Source organism: Vulpes vulpes, chromosome 2, assembly GCF_048418805.1.
Source record: "Vulpes vulpes isolate BD-2025 chromosome 2, VulVul3, whole genome shotgun sequence".
Lineage (NCBI taxonomy): Eukaryota > Metazoa > Chordata > Mammalia > Carnivora > Canidae > Vulpes > Vulpes vulpes.
In genome coordinates this window covers 83,668,411-83,685,107 of record NC_132781.1, presented here as the reverse complement: position 1 = coordinate 83,685,107, position 16,697 = coordinate 83,668,411, and the positions used below count along the sequence as shown (strand labels likewise).

The following is a 16,697-nucleotide window of genomic DNA, read 5'->3' as shown; positions in this document are numbered from 1 at the left end:
CTCATCCAGAACAGAAGGAGAGATCAAGAGCTTCCAAGATAGGCAGGAACTGGAAGAATATGTGACCACCAAGCCGGCTCTGCAAGAAATACTAAGGAGGACTCTGTAATAGAAAGAGGAAGTCCAAGGAGACAATCCACAAAAACACGGACTGAATAGGTATCATGATGACACTAAATGTATATCTTTCAATACTAACTCTGAACGTGAATGGACTTAATGACCCCATCAAAAGGCACAGAGTTTCAGACTGGATGAAAAAGCAAGACCCAACTATTTGCTGTCTACAAGAGACTCATTTCATTTTTATTTTTTTGAAAGATTGATTGATTGATTGATTGATTTTTTGATTGATGATGGACAGAGAGAGAGAGAGAGAGAGGCAGAGACACAGGAAGAAAGAGAAGCAGGCTCCAGGCCTGGAGCCGGATGTGGGACTCAATCCCGGGAATCCAGGATCACGCCCTGGGCCAAAGGCAGGTGCCAAACTGCTGAGCCACCCAGGGATCCATGAGACTCATTTGAGGGAAACACCTACAGCCCAAAAATGAAAGGGTGGAGAACCGTGTACCATTCAAATGGTCCTCAAAAGAAAGCAGGGGTAGCCATCCTTATATCAGATAAGCTAAAGTTTATCCCCAAGACTGTAGTGGGAGATGAAGAGGGACACTATATCATACTATCCAACAAGAAGACCTAACAATCATCAATATGTATGCCCCGAATGTGGGAGCTGCCAAGTACATCACCCAATTAGTCACCAAAGTTAAGACATACTGAGATAATAATACACTTACACTTGGTGACTTGAACGTAGCGCTTTATACGATCGACAGATCTTCTAAGCACGACATCTCCGAAGAAACAAGAGCTTTAAATGATACACTGGACCAGGTGGATTTCACAGATATTTACAGAACTTTACATCCAAATGCAACTGAATACACATTCTTCTCAAGTGCGCCCGGAACTTTCTCCAGAAGAGACCACATACTGGGTCACAAATCAGGTCTGAACCGATACCAAGGATTGGGATCGTCCCCTGCCTATTTTCACACCATAATGCTTTGAAATTAGAACTAAATCACAAGAAGAAGTTTGGAAGGATTTCAAACACATGGAGGTGAAGGACCATCCTGCGAAAAGATGAAAGGGTCAAGCAGGAAATTAGAGAAGAACTAAAAAGACTCATGGAAGCTAATGAGAATGAAGGTAGAACAGTTCCCAATCTTTGGGATACAGCAAAAGCAGCCTGAGGGGGAAATACATCACAATGCAAGCATCCATCCAAAACCTGGAAAGAACTCAGATACAAAAGCTCACCTTGCATATAAAGGAACTGGAGACAAAAAAGCAAATAGAAACTAAACCCAGCAGAAGAAGAGTGTTAATAAAGATTCGAACAGAACTTAATGAAATAGAGATCGGAAGACCCGATCAACAAAACAAGGAGTTGGTTCTTTGAAAAAATTAAGAACGTAGATAAACCATGAGCCAGCCTTATTAAAAAGAAGAGAGAAAAGCCACGAATTAATAAAATCATGAATGACAAAGGAGAGATTCCCACCAACACGAAGGAAACACAAACGATTTTAAAAACATTTCATGAGCAGCAATACACCAATAAATTAGACAATATAGAAGAAATGGACGCATTTCTGGGAAACCACAAATGACCAAAACTGGAACAGAAGGAAATAGAAAACCTGACAGGCCAATAACCAGGGAGGAAATTGAAGCCGTCATCAAAAACCTCCCAAGACGCAAAAGTCCAGGGCCAGATGGTTTCCCTGGGGAATTCTGTCAAACGGAAAGGAGAAACCATACCTATTCTACTAAAGCTGTTCGGAAAGATAGAAAGAGATGGAGTAATTCCAGACTCCTTCTATGAGGACAGCATCACCTTTTTTCCAAAACTAGACAAAAAACCCACCAGAAAGGAGAATTACAGACCAATATCCCTAATGAACATGGATGGAAAAATTCTCAACAAGATACAAGCCAATAGAATCCAATGCGACATTAAGAGGATTGTTCATCATGACCAAGTGGGATTTATGCCCAGGATGCAAGGCTGCTGGTTCAACACTCTAAAGCAATCAATGTGATTGGTCATATCAGCAGGAGAAAAAACAAGAACCATGGGGTCCTCTCAATAGATGCAGAGAAAGCATTTGACAAAATACAGCCTCCATTCCTGATGAAAACTCTTCAGAGTGTAGGGACAGTGGGTACACTCCTTCACATCTTAAAAGCCATCTGCCAAAAGCCCACAGCCAATATCATTCTCAATGGGGAAGCACTGGGAGCCTTTCCCCGAAGATCAGGAAGGAGACAGGGATGTCCACTCTCACCACTGCTAGTCAACACAGTCCTAGAAGTCCTAGCCTCAGACCCTGGCTGCCTGTGGAGCATTTCCATCCCATCATGGTGCCCCCGTTGAAATGAGGCCAGAGGAACCTGCTATTGTGAGATTCCATTGCTGGAGCCCAGGCCGCTTTCTAGTGTTGCTCCGTGGCTCATGCCACCCCGTCTGGTCAGCCTCCCATCCGTATATCTGTGCCTCAGATACACGGGATACCGGCGCACACGCCTTAGAAATATCATCCATAGGCCCCTGGTGATGTGTCTAGAGAGGACATTCTAGGCTGATCCCCACAGTGCAGGTTGGGAAACTGGACTATTTGAGAGACCCGGTGGGGTAGGTAGGACACAGCACTGGGAAAACAGAGACATAAAGGTCTGAATTCAGCTCCGGGTCCTCACAGGTAGACCTCATTGCATGTTCAGTGGGTTGTGTCTATGGCATTTCGTGGCTCATGATGTACAGTGAAGGGGATGGCATGGGGGAAGCATTCATCTGCCAAGAAGGGGCTCAGGATAGGGCTGACTGGAGGAAGGGGCCCAGGTCCCAGGATCTCGAAAAAGTGATGTCACTTCCTTGGTGACAGCCCCGCAACTGATTCGGAACTCTGGTGACCAGGCACCTGCATTCCACAACCGCTCACCTTACTGGAGACGGTTGAGAGAACAAGATGTCCTCTTGCTGTTGTCCTACGTTGAGGCGCTCTGGGCTCCGCAGAGTCCAGAGTGAGAGATGTTCACGTAGCTGTCGACGTCGGCTCGGCCCTCTTCTCCGAAGCTTCTGCTTCTGTGGCGGGAGACCTCAACAGGTACCACAAGGCAACTTGGGGAGGCCACTGGAGAGCAGGCACACTGTGATCTCAGCTGAGCGGGCTCCCACCCCTGATACCTCACTGTGTGTGTGTCTGTGTGTTTATGTGTATGTGACTGTGTCTGGGGGTGTGTGTGTGTGTGTGTGTGTGTGTGTGTGTGCGAGTATAGAGGGGACCGAGGAGAGGAACGTGCCCTTCTGGGAAGAGACCAGCTGCCAGGTGTTGGCAGCCTGACACACCTTTGGTGTTAGGACCCCAGGCCATAGCAGGCACATGAGAAGGGGAGTGCTGGGCACACAGCTCCACTCCCAGTATGTGGGTCATGAACCCAACAGCCTCTTTCATGTGGCTCCCTCCTTGCCAGATGTCTCCACAGCTGCCCCTCTGGCCTGTACGGGAGAACGCGGTTTCTAATGGGGGTGTCCCCTCGGGGGTGATGGAGAGGGAGGACCCTAAGGTCTCTTGGCCCTGTATATACGGGGCACTGTATTTGCAGACCTGCACCCAGGAGGTCTTGGAGGAGATGGTGTGTGGATTCAACTATTCCAGCTCCCTAGACAATGATCTGGTGCTCCCGACAAACAGGGATCGGTGCTGCTCTGAGGTGAGGCAGGGAAGAGGGCTCACCCCAGAAATATGGCCCCCACACGAACATGCAGTGAAACCCGGGGCCCTCCCCTAGTGTGGCCACAAGAGTGTCCCACAGGCCCAACCTCAGAGAGATCTGAACCTCCACGCCTAGCCTCTGGCTACGTGGGATGTCGGAGGACACCCTTCACCTGTGTTGGAGTGGTGCGGCAGAGAGTTCACGTTTGGAGGAGTTGTGGGGGGGTTGTTTTGGCTTGTTTTTCCCCAAGCCTTGAGGATCTATGGGTTTTACTTCTGTTTTTATTAATTGACCTACTCATCCCAGATATGCTGTGTAGAAGCCAGCTCCACTGTCCCTGCAGACCTTCTCTGAGCCCTTCCAAATCATCACAGTAAAGAGGGAGATGTAACACAAAAGCAAGGGTGGGATGAAGCCATCCTATATGTTTTCATATCGAATGTGTACATAGTTTCTCTCCATATGTTTCTCAATAACATGTCGTCTCTCAGAACACATCAGATCATGGTAGGCCCAACAGCTCATGAGCTGTATCCTGATAGATCGTCGTAGTCCTTCATCAATGGGGCTGTCTGCCACAGGGTTCAGACTTTCAAGGCCCTTGGCACCTGACCTGATGCCATTCTCCTGCCATGTCTGCAGTGCTGCGAGGAGCACCTTATGTGTCCCCATAGACAGCTTTGGATGCTAGATCTGCCATAACCTGGAGCCCCAGATTAGGGGAAGGCCTCTGATGCTTCCTGACACCAGTAGCTGGCTCTCTTTGGAATGTTCCACCCAGGAACTCTTGGAGGAGTTTCTCCAAGAGTTGAACTCCTCCATCTCCCCTGACAAGCACAGGGGCATCAGGCCACCAACCACATCCATTGAAGGTCTGCGGTAAGAGCAGGTCCACATTCATGGTCAAACTCAAGACCCAGAGAGGATCAGGGCAAGCCCAGAACCCAGACAAGAAACAACTGATGCTCTTGGGCCCTGCAGGAGAAGGGAGTTTTCCCCCGAGCCTTCCTCGTAGGTCAGGAACAGCCCAAGCCACATCCACATAAGGGAGACCCCATGCAGCTCATGCTCTGGTCTCCTCTCACCCCCAATGTGTATGATCTTGAGCAGCATTTGAGGGTCTAGGCCTCTGTGTTCTAGTGGCAGTTGGGATGTAACTGAAGACTCTGTGGCATCCTGGTCTTCATAAGAGCTATTAGCTGAGAGGAATGCTGTTGTTGCTCAGCTGACAGAATGTGTTGAGGTTGCCAATGCTTTACCATGTCTGCCCTGAAACCAATGGTACTTTGAAGCCTCGAACCTTTTTCTGTGTGGGCACTCGAGTCCCTTGTCCTGTGCAACTTCCCGAGGGGATGGGAGTCTCTGGGCCGACCAACGGACCCTGATCTTCCCAGTGGTTCACGGTTTGGAAGCTGACTGCAGGGCCCCTCCTTGTGTCTCTGGTGTGAAAAGGAATCAACCCTATCCCTGCGTGAGGCCCGGACCATGCTGATGCTCAGAGAAGGGAGAGTGGATGATTTGCTACAGTCCTTGGTGCCATCCTTCCAGGACAGAAGCCTCATCATCAACCCAGTCATTTCATGTCTCTACCAAGTGTTCACCGCAGCCCAACAAGTCCTGGGCCAGCAATTCTCTGGGTGAGTGACCACCCCATACACAGCACAGGGGCGGGGGGCTCGCCTCTACTACCAGTATGTTTCGGCAATGTCATTGCACCTCTCTGAGCTTCCGTGTCCTCCTCTGAAAAGTGCTGGGGTAAGAGGATGAACCTCATGAGGCTACTGTGGGAAATCCGGAGAGGAAACATGGCCTGGACTTCTCTGGGGCCTGGCCCTGTAGAAAGGGCTGCTGGGCATCTTCCCGTGGAGCGGTCGTCTCTCCCCAGCGAACAAGCTCTCCTCATCGGCCCTCATGGGCCTGTGGCCCTCTGGGTTGACAGAAGCACGGACAAAGCAGGCCGTTTGCCTGTGTGCAAAGGACTTCTCAGATTCCATCTCACTGGTCCTGATACTTGTCCTTTATGTGGCCAGAGGAGAGGTCACTGAGGAATGAACGAGCAGCTTCAGGTCCACTCAGGAGATGGAAAGTGCTGGTTGGGAGTCCGTCATCCAATAACACATATTAAGCACCGAGTACTGCAGACACATTTCTAGTCACTGAGATATTTGAAGGAATAAAGAACATACAGCGTCTCGGTCCAAGACTCATCAGGGTGTCAGACAGTCGAGCACTCTGCAGGTGGTGGGCACACACGTCCATAGTTTGTTAGATCTGACATCTTCCTGGCCGCCTCCAGGGATGAATGGATCCACCCATATTTGGACCATTCTCATGGACGATAAGATCAACTAAGGGCACTGGGTGGCTCGGTCAGGAAGGCCTCGGCCATCAGGTCAGGTCGTTGTCCCAGGGTCCTGTGTTTGAGCCCTACATTGGGCTCCCTGCTCAGTGGGGCGCCTGCTCACCTTGCTTATTCTCTCTCTCTCTCTCTCTCACTCTTTCCTTCTCTCTCTCCTTGTCTAATTAGTAAATATCCTCAAAAAAATTTTGGGAAAGTTCAAGTAAAACTTTGATTGATCTTTGGATCCAGGAGGAGAACCTTAATTCCTCCACAGAGCACATTGGGAGACTGTGGTTTGTGGCTGGGGAGTGACTCCCAGAGCCAGGGATCTCATAGACTCTTGATTTCCACTGGGAGGGCTTCACTGTGGGGGCTTCCTGTGAAGAGGCGAATGAGTCAAAGGGAGCTGTCGATGGGGTCCGGAGCCCTCTGGGGAGCGGAGCACAGCCTGGGCGGATTCGGTGCCTCAAACATCCATCCCTTCAACTGTCCCATCTTGCTCCTCCTGCACCTCTCTCTACCACCTCTTGTGACCTCCACCGCTGGGGCCAAGAACAGAAGCTTTGGTGAGCAGAGCACTCACCAATCTGCCACAAACCTAAGCCCCAATACCTGTGGCGTGGAGGATGGAGTAGACGAGGCCCTTGGTCATTGAGAAGAGACGATAAGTAGAAAAACCAGACTCAGACAGGTTTTCTGGATACCAGGTCCGCCACTGCAAAAACAGGGACAGGAGGACTAGAGGTCATGCTGGGGACATTTCGGGGACCCATACACAAAGAATGGTGCTATGGGAGTACCATGGGGCATGAGCGGCCAGGCTCTGATGCTGGTCCGCATATGACTCTCCCCAGCAGCCTCTCTCCCATCTCGGGGACCTGGCCTGACCAGAATCTGCAGAACACCTGGCCATCCCTGCACTGGGCCTGCTTCGATGTACAGGGGCCCTGGGTGCAGGCCAACCTGTATGGCCTGAGTTGCCATGCCCCCATTCTCGTGATGCCACGGCAACTTCTGCAGCTCACGGAGGCAGATGCAGAGTCAGAGGGTAAGGGGGATGGCAAGCTGGGCAGACTCTCCGGGATGGGGTTCAGGGGCTGGGTGTTTCTCTATCGGCCATGGACTCTTCCCTGTGTTTGGAAGGGCATGGGGCAAGTCAGTCCCGTGGACACACATGTCTCCTTATCCTGTCCCAGGGCCAGCTCCACGGCTCCTTCCAGCGTCTCCTCCCTCGACTACTCCAGACCTGGCACAAGAGCTGGTGCCTTCCTCCCGTGTACCGGGTCGTGAGCTGCAGTCAGTTCCACCACCAGCCTTCGTGGGGACTGACACTCCTTCCCAAAGCACAAAGACGGAGCCACCTCCAGCCCCAGAGGCCACCTGCCCCTGGGCAACCCCCGAGCACCCGCGGCATGGGGAGCAGCCCGGGCTCATGGCCTTCCCTCCCAAGCTGGTGGCAGAGCAGTTGACCTCCATAGACGCGGTGAGCAGCGGGGCTTCCAGGCCGGGGCCGGGGCAGGCTTGTTTCCTGCCGTCTTCTGCCCAAAACCTTCCTTTCCGTGATGTGGGCTTGTGTGGTCGGGCCCAGATCTCAGCTCCATCCCTTACCAACCACAAGGCCCTGTCCCGTGCCTCAAACCCTTGCTCTCACTGCCCACCTGCACACTGTGGAGCTAGACCCTGGGAAGGACTGACGCAGAGTCCCTGTGTCGCCTAAATGAGCCAGAACCTGTGGGCAAACGGGCAGGCCCTGGTCATGAGCGGGGGGCGGGGGGCCGGGGGCAACTCACTGTGTGCAGCTGAGCCCAAGGCTCACCATGCACCTGCCTTGGAGGCCGAGCACCCCACACTGTTTAGGTGTCAAATGTGAGCTGAAGTAAAGGGAGGCAGACAAATCTGTGGCTTTCCCCCCCTCTGTGAGAATGTGCTGCTGAGAGGGGAGGAGGGCCAGGGCATGAACACTGGGAGGGGAAGTTGCCCCCTGAGGAGCCCCCTTGAGCTGCCACCAGTAACTTGAAGTTACAGGGGAGGACCAGGGTACAGCGCCCTCCTGCCCCCCACCACCCCCTGAGAGTATCTGCTCCTCGTTCATCCTGCACTGGGCTCCCTCAGGGAAGAGGAATGCAGGGCAGTGCAGCGACTCTACCTGGGTTCAGGCCACTTTCTGCCCTTGCTGAGCCCCGGCTCTGACAGGGGACCCCGATGTAGGACATGAATCCTGCATGTGCAATGGCTGTGTGAGCGAGCGTCCCCCTCTTCTCTAGGATCTGTTCAAGAAGGTGCAGCCCCAACAGTGCCTGGGCTCCATCTGGTCCAAGAGAAATGAGCCTGGCTATGAGCACCGGACATGCACAGTCAGTGCCACCGTGACCCAGTTCAACAACGTGGCCAACTGCGTGATCACCACCTGCCTTGGCAACGCACACATGACGGCCCGGGACAGGGCGGTGGTGCTGGAGCACTGGATCAAGGTGGCCAAGGTAAGCCTATGGGAGGCCCGGCGGACCTGCTCTCCTGAGCCTGGGAACTGCTCTTCCCTTGACCATTCCTCAAGGTTGAAGTCTCTGGTCTCAGGTCTTCTTCCCGGGGGGCCTTGCTGACCTTTCCTCGCATGGCCCAGTGTTGGGGTGCTCAGTCCCCACGTGACTCTTTCCTTGGAGGGACGGGAAACGCCCCCTCTCCCCAGCAGGGCTCTTCGCGGCGTCCTCCATGCGCCCTTCTGTAGGCCCCTGGACATCGGTCTCATCCGGGAGAGGAGACTGACACTGAGAGGAGTGCAGCTCTCCAGCCAGCAGGGCTCCTGCCGGCCCCCTGACAGCTCCTGCTCTTCCTCCCCAGGCCTGCCGAGCCTTACGGAACTACTCCTCCCTGCACGCCATCCTCTCGGCTCTGCAGAGTGTCTCCGTTCACCGCCTGAAGAACACATGGGCCAAAGTTTCCAGGTGAGGGGTCCTCGCTCCAGAAGGACCATGAAGGATGAGGGATGGCCCGGATGCCTGTCCATTCTGGCTTCCTCGGTCCCCCTGGACTTCCTAGGAGGCAGTACTCCATGACAACAGGACGTGGGTGGGCAGGCAGGCAGGTGATTTTCTCAGCCTACCAGGTGAAGAGGCCACCATGCCTCCTAATGTCCCCATTTGGGGAGTCTGGGCTGTGCTGAGTTACAAGTATCTGAATGTGAACATGACAGCAACTGGAGTCTCTTCCCAATTGAAACCAAAAGTGACCAATGCAGAGCTGTTCAATTAAGAGGGCTTCGGTTGCACCAGATGACCCACACGACAGCTCCCTCCCATGTGCTGCAACGAGCTGAGTGGTCAGAGGAACCCAAAGACACCCCGACCCAGCAGTTGGACTCCCTCGAGGTCTCAGATCACAGGAACTTGCCCTCAACCCTACCCTAGTGTGCCAACATCCGTCCTGCCTTCTCTCGCTCTACTCAGGAAGAAGATTCGAACATTTGAAAAACTGTGCTCCCAGGACAATGCCCAGAGCAGGAACCTGCTTCTCAAGGTAGTATGGGAGGTGTTGGGATAGAAAGAGAGGCGGCGTGGGAGCCACGGTGTCCTTCGTGACTGAATCAGGGACCGTCCCGGAGCATTCCTTCAGCGAGTGCAGCCTTTGGCATGACCGTGGACGCAGCCTGGGGTGAAAATCCACAAGAGGTGGAAAAGCAGCTGCCGCTGAACCAGGATCCCTGAGTTGGACACTCGCGCTCCCTGTCGCCAGCCGGTCCCGATGGGGGCCTCTCCCGAACTGGAGAGCCCGGAGGACAGGCCTGCGCTCTGTGAGGGGTTTGCATGGGATGAGGGCCCCAACAGTGATGATGGGAATAGGACCCTGGGTCCTCGGGGGACCAAGGGGGGAGCTGGAATTCGCCCCTTTCCCAGTGAGGATCCAGGCTCTGGGAGGCCAGGCTGCTGCAAGCTCAAGGTCACGCAGCCATGAATGCTGGAGCTGAGGTTGTTCTGGAATCCCTCATGGCAAGCTGAAGGACGATGTAGCTGCCACCCTGTGCCTTGGGTCAGATGTCCAGGGTCTGAGGTTAAAGATGGGGGGTGGAAGGGGTGAGGGCGGGGGTGGCGGTGACAGTGTGACGGGCACTGAGGGGGGCACCTGATGGGATGAGCACTGGGGTATTGTATATGGTGGCAATTTGAACAGCAATTAAAAATAAATTTAAAAAGAGAAAAGAAAAAGAAAAAACGATCATGGGGAGAAGGGCCCAGGGTGATCCTGCTCTTGAGGAACTTGTCCTTGGCCCTGCAGGACCGGCCAGCTAAGCTTGGAGCCCTGGGGATCAGCGTGCAGAGAGCATGGAAGAGGCGGCAGCAGCAGCAGGTGAGTGAGCCCCAGATCCGTGGCCTCGAGCCCAGAGGAGAGGGGTCTCCCCTGAGAGCTGGAAGCCCCCAAATCAAGGCAGGTGGGGCCTCCCGACTCCGGCTCTGCCTCCCGGAGCCACAGCTTCGACAACACTTCTTTCGAGGTGACCCGGAGGAGGGTTTATACAGCTGGAGACAATGTGTCTGTGGGGCGCAGGGCCCGGGGCACCTACACCCCGATGTCCTACCGCTGGCCCTTGAGCTGTTTGGAGGACTCTGGTGTTCTCCGAGGGAGAGGGGGGAAACCATGGATGCCCCAAGAGTCCTGGTCAGCAGCAGGTGGGAGCTGGGGCGGGCGGGCCGGGGGGCTGACCTGTCCCGGGGAGGGTCCCCGTGGACACGGGAGCAGGGCCTCATTCCACACCCACCCCGACACAGGGTGTCGTCCCCTTCCTGGGCACCTTCCTCACCGACCTGTTCATGTTGGATACTGCCATGGAGGAGTACCTGGAGGTGCGTGGCCCGGGGCTGGGACGGGGCCCTCATGTGGGGAGCACAGGGCCCCTGAGCCGAGCCCCGAGGTCTCCGTCCTTGGCAAGTCTCCCCTCGTGACAGGCTCCCCAATGCCCTGGGAGCGAGGGTCCCTGGCCCACGTCTGGGAGGAGAGGAGGGAGGCTGCACCCAGGTCACGGGTCCCGAGATCGAATCTGCGGCCCGAATGCCAACCTTCAGAGGTCAGGCTGTGTGGGCCTCAGCCTGTCCGTTGAGGTTGCCTGTGGGGGCAGAGTGACGTCAGGGGCCCCGGCCTGAGCGGGCCCTTCGGGAGCCTCGCGTCTCCTGTCCACCTGAGGCTCTGGCCTCCCCTCCTGTGCTCCCGGAAGCCTCACCTGCCCCCCCAGGGCTCCTTTCCCTGGCTCCCGGGGCCTGGCCTGGATCGCAGGCCTGTTCCCCTGGGAGTCCTGGCCCCTGTGTGCCTGGCCCTAGGGTGGCGTGAGGGGGATAGCAGCACCCAGCAGCACCCCGCGGCCCCCCTGATGGCCTGTGCTCGTCTGCTTTCCAGGGCAATGAGGTCAACCACCGGAAGAAGAACAAGGTGAGGGTTTCTCTGAGCTCCCGCAGGGAGGGTGGGGCTGGGGCCAGCAGAAGGGTCCCAGGGAGGACCACGCTTGGCCTCCATCCCCGCATTGTCACATTGTCGGGAATGGCTCCCTGATAACGGCAAAGTCCCTGTAGTTGTCAAGGCCAGAGGCACCGCCATCGGGGACACCTGGCCAGGCCGGGGCGGGGTGTGCTCCCATCTGAGAACAAGCTGGGCCGGGAGGAGTGTGCAGGATGGGGGGTCACCACGTGGCAGAGACCAGCCCCGACGCCTGTCCCGGGCGCAGCCGCCGAAGGCCTCTCCGCCCCCCGGGCCTCTCATGCCATGTCCTCTCTCTGGGCCCAGGAGTACCGAGTCCTCACCGAGATCCTGCTGCTCCAGGTGGCCGCGGATCGGTACCACATAGAGCCCGAGCAGCCGTTCCGGGCCTGGTTCCAGGCTGGGACGTGGCTCAGCGAGGACGAGAGGTGAGGCTCCCAGGGCTGAGGGCGGGAGGGGGAGCCAACTCGGGGGGGCCTCTAGGGATCCTTCTCCTCAGGCCCCCGGGGCCGCCTCCAGCCCTGCTGCTGGGGCTCCAGGCTCCAGCTCCTTGGAAATCCCAGGGAAGGCTCCGGAACTGAAGCTCCTGCCCAACTCACACGTGTCCCTCTGTCCTCAGCTACACCCTGTCCTGCCAGCTGGAGCCCCGAGCCTGCCCCCAGACAGGAGGAGCCGCCCGCAGTCACCCTCAGGCCTGAGCCGAGGTGCAGGGGCCTCACGGGGACGGGGCCCGTCTGCAGGACACCACTTCCTCCCGCCTCTTCTACTGGGAGGACGATACGTCATTGTCTTCACTTGTAAACGGAAGACTTCAATGTTGTGATATTAAAGCCGCTTTACAGTCCAGGAGGAGTTTGGGCCTTTGACTTCCTGTAGTAATGTGAGAGAGTTAAAGAGTCTCATAGTCACTTTCCATCTTTTTCCCCCAGATATTCCTTCTTTATTCACGAGAGACACAGAGAGAGAGGCGGGCTCCCTGTGGGCGGCCTGTCATGGGCCTCAAACCCGGGGCTCCGGGGTCAGGACCTGAGACAGAGGCAGAGACCCCGACACTGAGCCACCAGGAGACCCTCTTATGCTCATTTTAAAGGAGAAATCTTACAGAGTCACCAGCTCCTGTATGTGGGATGAAGTAGAGGATCCTGCCTCCTCCCAGCTACTCAAGGGCATCCCCAGGCCCCCCTTCCTCAGAGCACAGTGTCAGGAACTTGGCCAGACAGCAGGGACACCCCTCCGAGCTCCTGAGATTTAGAGGGTGCAGGGACTTCCACAGGAACAGCAACACCACCGACCTGGGGTCCTGAAGGGGACCGCCCGCCAGGACCCCCTCCTGCCCAGGACAGGGGCTCCCTTTGTACACTTTCAAGGAAGGAGGACTTTTTCTTGCCATTTTTCTGATGTGGATTATTTTAGCTCAGGTTTGGGGTTTGACATTCTCATTATTCGGAGCATTGAGTCGTCTAGGTCAACCTCTGCGATTGCAACAACATTAAAGTGGGGGGACACACGTGTAAAGAGACTGTGCTACACATGGATGGCATGAGGCCAGGGGAAGGTCATTAGTGGATGACATAAGGGCAGGCAGGGCTTTCCACCCTCAGTCTCGCTCTCAGGTTCCAACTTCACCCCTGACCAAGCCTGGAATCCTCCTGGGGTCCTCGTCAGTGATCTCTGACGTCCTTTTCCCTCTTGGTGTGCATGAGGGGGAGAGATATTTGTGTACATGAAGGCCACAACTGGGCCAGGTTCCAAGAACACCTGTGCTGGCTTCTGAGCTAGGATCTCCTGCCTCCCTGTACCTCCCTGGGCAGCTCTCTTGAGGGAGCAATTCCCTGAAGGCCCCGGCATCTTGGTCCAGGGGTAGTGACCACTCAGACCTGCTGGGACCTGATGGGTCAGACATTGGCTCCCCATTGCCAGAATAACGGTTCGACCAGAGAAACCCCCACACTCTCCTTGTTGGACAGGATGACTTTAGGTCTTTGTTTTTCCGAGGTCCGTGGTCGCAGACATTCACCAGCTTGCACACAGAGTCAGTGTACACACTTACACTGTCTTGTCTGGAGTCGCTAACTGAGCCTGACCCCTTAGGTCTTGTACTTCATTATGTCATGTGGGCGCGTGAGCATTTCCTGTCTGGATCTTTGATGGATGATGAATGAGAGGAGCATTCAGGGGCTTCCATGGGGGAATGCCACCAAGCTGATGACCTGAGGGATCAAATGGCAATAAATATATTCCTATCAATTACCCCTACGAATGGGGGAGGGGCCAAGGCGGTGGAAGAAGAGGGTCCCCAGGTCACTTTCCCACCCCCCACTTACCTAGATAACTTTAGCATCATCCTGAAAACCTATGAATTCGGCCTGAGATTTAAAGAGAGAACAGCTGGAAGGCTGCAGTGAGAAGAGGCGGCATTTCTATGAAGGTAGGAAGACGGGGAAAAAGTAAAGAAATTAAAAAGCCTCCAAGGGTGAGGCCCCCCGAGGAGCCAAGCTGAGGCCCCAGGGCAAGGCCCCAAGGACAGGAGAGCCCTCCCCACCCGGAGGAGCATGAGCTCCAGTGAGTTGGAGCAGGATCTCAGGAGGGCGGGGATGCCCTCAGGCTCCTGGGGGCACTAACAGAGCACCTGTGCCCCAGGGGAAGCCCCCACCCCACGGCCGAGCTCCCCGAAGGGCTGCAGCGGGCCCCAAGGCCCTGAGAGTGGATTCAAGCAGCGCAGGTCCCGGTGCCCAGGGCTCCAGGGACACAGCCGAGGTCCCGGCCTCCACCCAGGACAGGCGAAGCCCGGAGGGCCCAGGAGAGGAAGATGCTCCTGCCCGGGGGTCACCAAGTTGTGCAGGTCTGGGGCCCTGCCCCCGGAGCATCCAGGCCCCTGCAGACTGGGAGCTGAGGTAGCTACTGGGAGAGCTGACTCCAGAGCTGGGGAGCTGGCTGCTGCCACAGTGGCTCTTCCTGAGGTCACCTTGTACCTGGGTAGGAGCAGGGTCCTCACAGGATGAACAGTTCCCACTTGGCCATGCACCTGGCAAGGGTCGGCGCAGCTCCCCCAGGTGCTCACACCTGAGAACCAGCACAGCAGGCCTCGCCCCCAGAAGACCACCTAGAGGGACAGCGGAAAAGCCAGTTATTCCCAGGCAGCACTGAAAAGGTCCAGGGGAAGTCGAAGGATTTACAGTACATAGAGTCAGAGGATACCCCCGCTGGCTTTTTGTTTTCTGTTTGCTTCCCCTCCATTTTTTCCCTTCTCCTTCTCCTTCTCCTTCTTTCTTCTTTCTTCTTCTTCTTCTTCTTCTTCTTCTTCTTCTTCTTCTTCTTCTTCTTCTTCTTCTTCTTTTCTTCTCCTTTCTCTTCTCTCTTTTTCTCCTTTTCCCAATACAACTTGTTTCTGGCCAGTCTGCACTGAGCAAAATGACTAGAAGGAAAAACTAACCTCAAAAGGGAGACTCAGAAACAGTCGTCTCTCCCACTGAGTTACAGAATGTGGATTACAATTCAATGTCAGAAAGCCAATTCAGAAGCACAATTATAAACCTACAAGTGTCTAGAAAAAAGCGTAAAGGATTCAAGAGACTTCATGACTGCAGATTTTAGAATTAATCAGGCAGAAATTAAAAATTCATTAAATGAGATGCAATCCAAACTAGAGGTCCTAAAGACGAAGGTTCACGAGGTAGAAGAACGAGTGAGAGACATAGAAGACAAGTTGAAGGCAAAGGGGGAAACTGAGGATAAAAGATAAAAACATTTAAGAGATCATGAGGATTGGTTAAGGGAATAAAATGACAGCCTCAGAAGGAAAAATCTCCATTTACTTGGGGTTCCCGAGGGTGCCGCAAGGGACAGAGTTCCAGACACTGCACTTGAACAAATCCAAGCTGAGAACTTTCCTAACTTGCGAAGGGAAACAGGCATTCAGATCCAGGAAATAGAGAGATCCCCCCCAAAAGGAATAAAAACCACTCAACACCTTGACATTTAAGAGTGAAACTTGCAAATTCCAAAGATAAAGAGAAGATCCTTAAAGCTGCAAGAGACAAGAAATCTCTGACTTTTACGGGTAGATATATTAGATTAACAGCAGACCTCTCCAGAGAGACCCAACAGGCCAGAAAGGGCCGGCAGGATGTATTCAGGGGTCCTAAATGAGATGAACCTGCATCCGAGAAGCCTGTATCCAGCAAGGCTCTCATCCAGAACAGAAGGAGAGATCAAGAGCTTCCAAGATAGGCAGGAACTGGAAGAATATGTGACCACCAAGCCGGCTCTGCAAGAAATACTAAGGAGGACTCTGTAATAGAAAGAGGAAGTCCAAGGAGACAATCCACAAAAACACGGACTGAATAGGTATCATGATGACACTAAATGTATATCTTTCAATACTAACTCTGAACGTGAATGGACTTAATGACCCCATCAAAAGGCACAGAGTTTCAGACTGGATGAAAAAGCAAGACCCAACTATTTGCTGTCTACAAGAGACTCATTTCATTTTTATTTTTTTGAAAGATTGATTGATTGATTGATTGATTGATTTTTTGATTGATGATGGACAGAGAGAGAGAGAGAGAGAGGCAGAGACACAGGAAGAAAGAGAAGCAGGCTCCAGGCCTGGAGCCGGATGTGGGACTCAATCCCGGGAATCCAGGATCACGCCCTGGGCCAAAGGCAGGTGCCAAACTGCTGAGCCACCCAGGGATCCATGAGACTCATTTGAGGGAAACACCTACAGCCCAAAAATGAAAGGGTGGAGAACCGTGTACCATTCAAATGGTCCTCAAAAGAAAGCAGGGGTAGCCATCCTTATATCAGATAAGCTAAAGTTTATCCCCAAGACTGTAGTGGGAGATGAAGAGGGACACTATATCATACTATCCAACAAGAAGACCTAACAATCATCAATATGTATGCCCCGAATGTGGGAGCTGCCAAGTACATCACCCAATTAGTCACCAAAGTTAAGACATACTGAGATAATAATACACTTACACTTGGTGACTTGAACGTAGCACTTTATACGATCGACAGATCTTCTAAGCACGACATCTCCGAAGAAACAAGAGCTTTAAATGATACACTGGACCAGGTGGATTTCACAGATATTTACAGAACT

At 54.0% G+C, this 16,697-nt stretch overlaps 1 protein-coding gene across 1 annotated transcript; it reads left to right on the top strand.

The window, feature by feature from the left end:
• The first annotated feature begins 6,925 nt into the window (after positions 1-6,925).
• LOC140596348 (ral guanine nucleotide dissociation stimulator-like) lies at positions 6,926-12,282 on the top strand. Its single transcript, XM_072745047.1, has 9 exons — positions 6,926-7,172; positions 7,321-7,607; positions 8,389-8,604; positions 8,963-9,066; positions 9,568-9,637; positions 10,394-10,465; positions 10,885-10,959; positions 11,891-12,012; positions 12,204-12,282. The coding sequence occupies exons 1-9, from the start codon at positions 6,926-6,928 to the stop codon at positions 12,280-12,282; spliced, it is 1,272 nt and encodes a 423-aa protein (XP_072601148.1).
• The last annotated feature ends 4,415 nt before the right edge of the window (positions 12,283-16,697 follow it).

What these genes read in the sequence shown, in the direction of transcription:
- LOC140596348 (XM_072745047.1), top strand. Translation starts at nt 6,926, where the DNA reads ATGGGGCATGAGCGGCCAGGCTCTGATGCTGGTCCGCATATGACTCTC. An exon ending in AGAGGCGGCAGCAGCAGCAG is followed by an intron (nt 10,466 to 10,884) that starts GTGAGTGAGCCC and finishes ACCCCGACACAG; the next exon opens with GGTGTCGTCCCCTTCCTGGG. An exon ending in CCATGGAGGAGTACCTGGAG is followed by an intron (nt 10,960 to 11,890) that starts GTGCGTGGCCCG and finishes CTCTGGGCCCAG; the next exon opens with GAGTACCGAGTCCTCACCGA.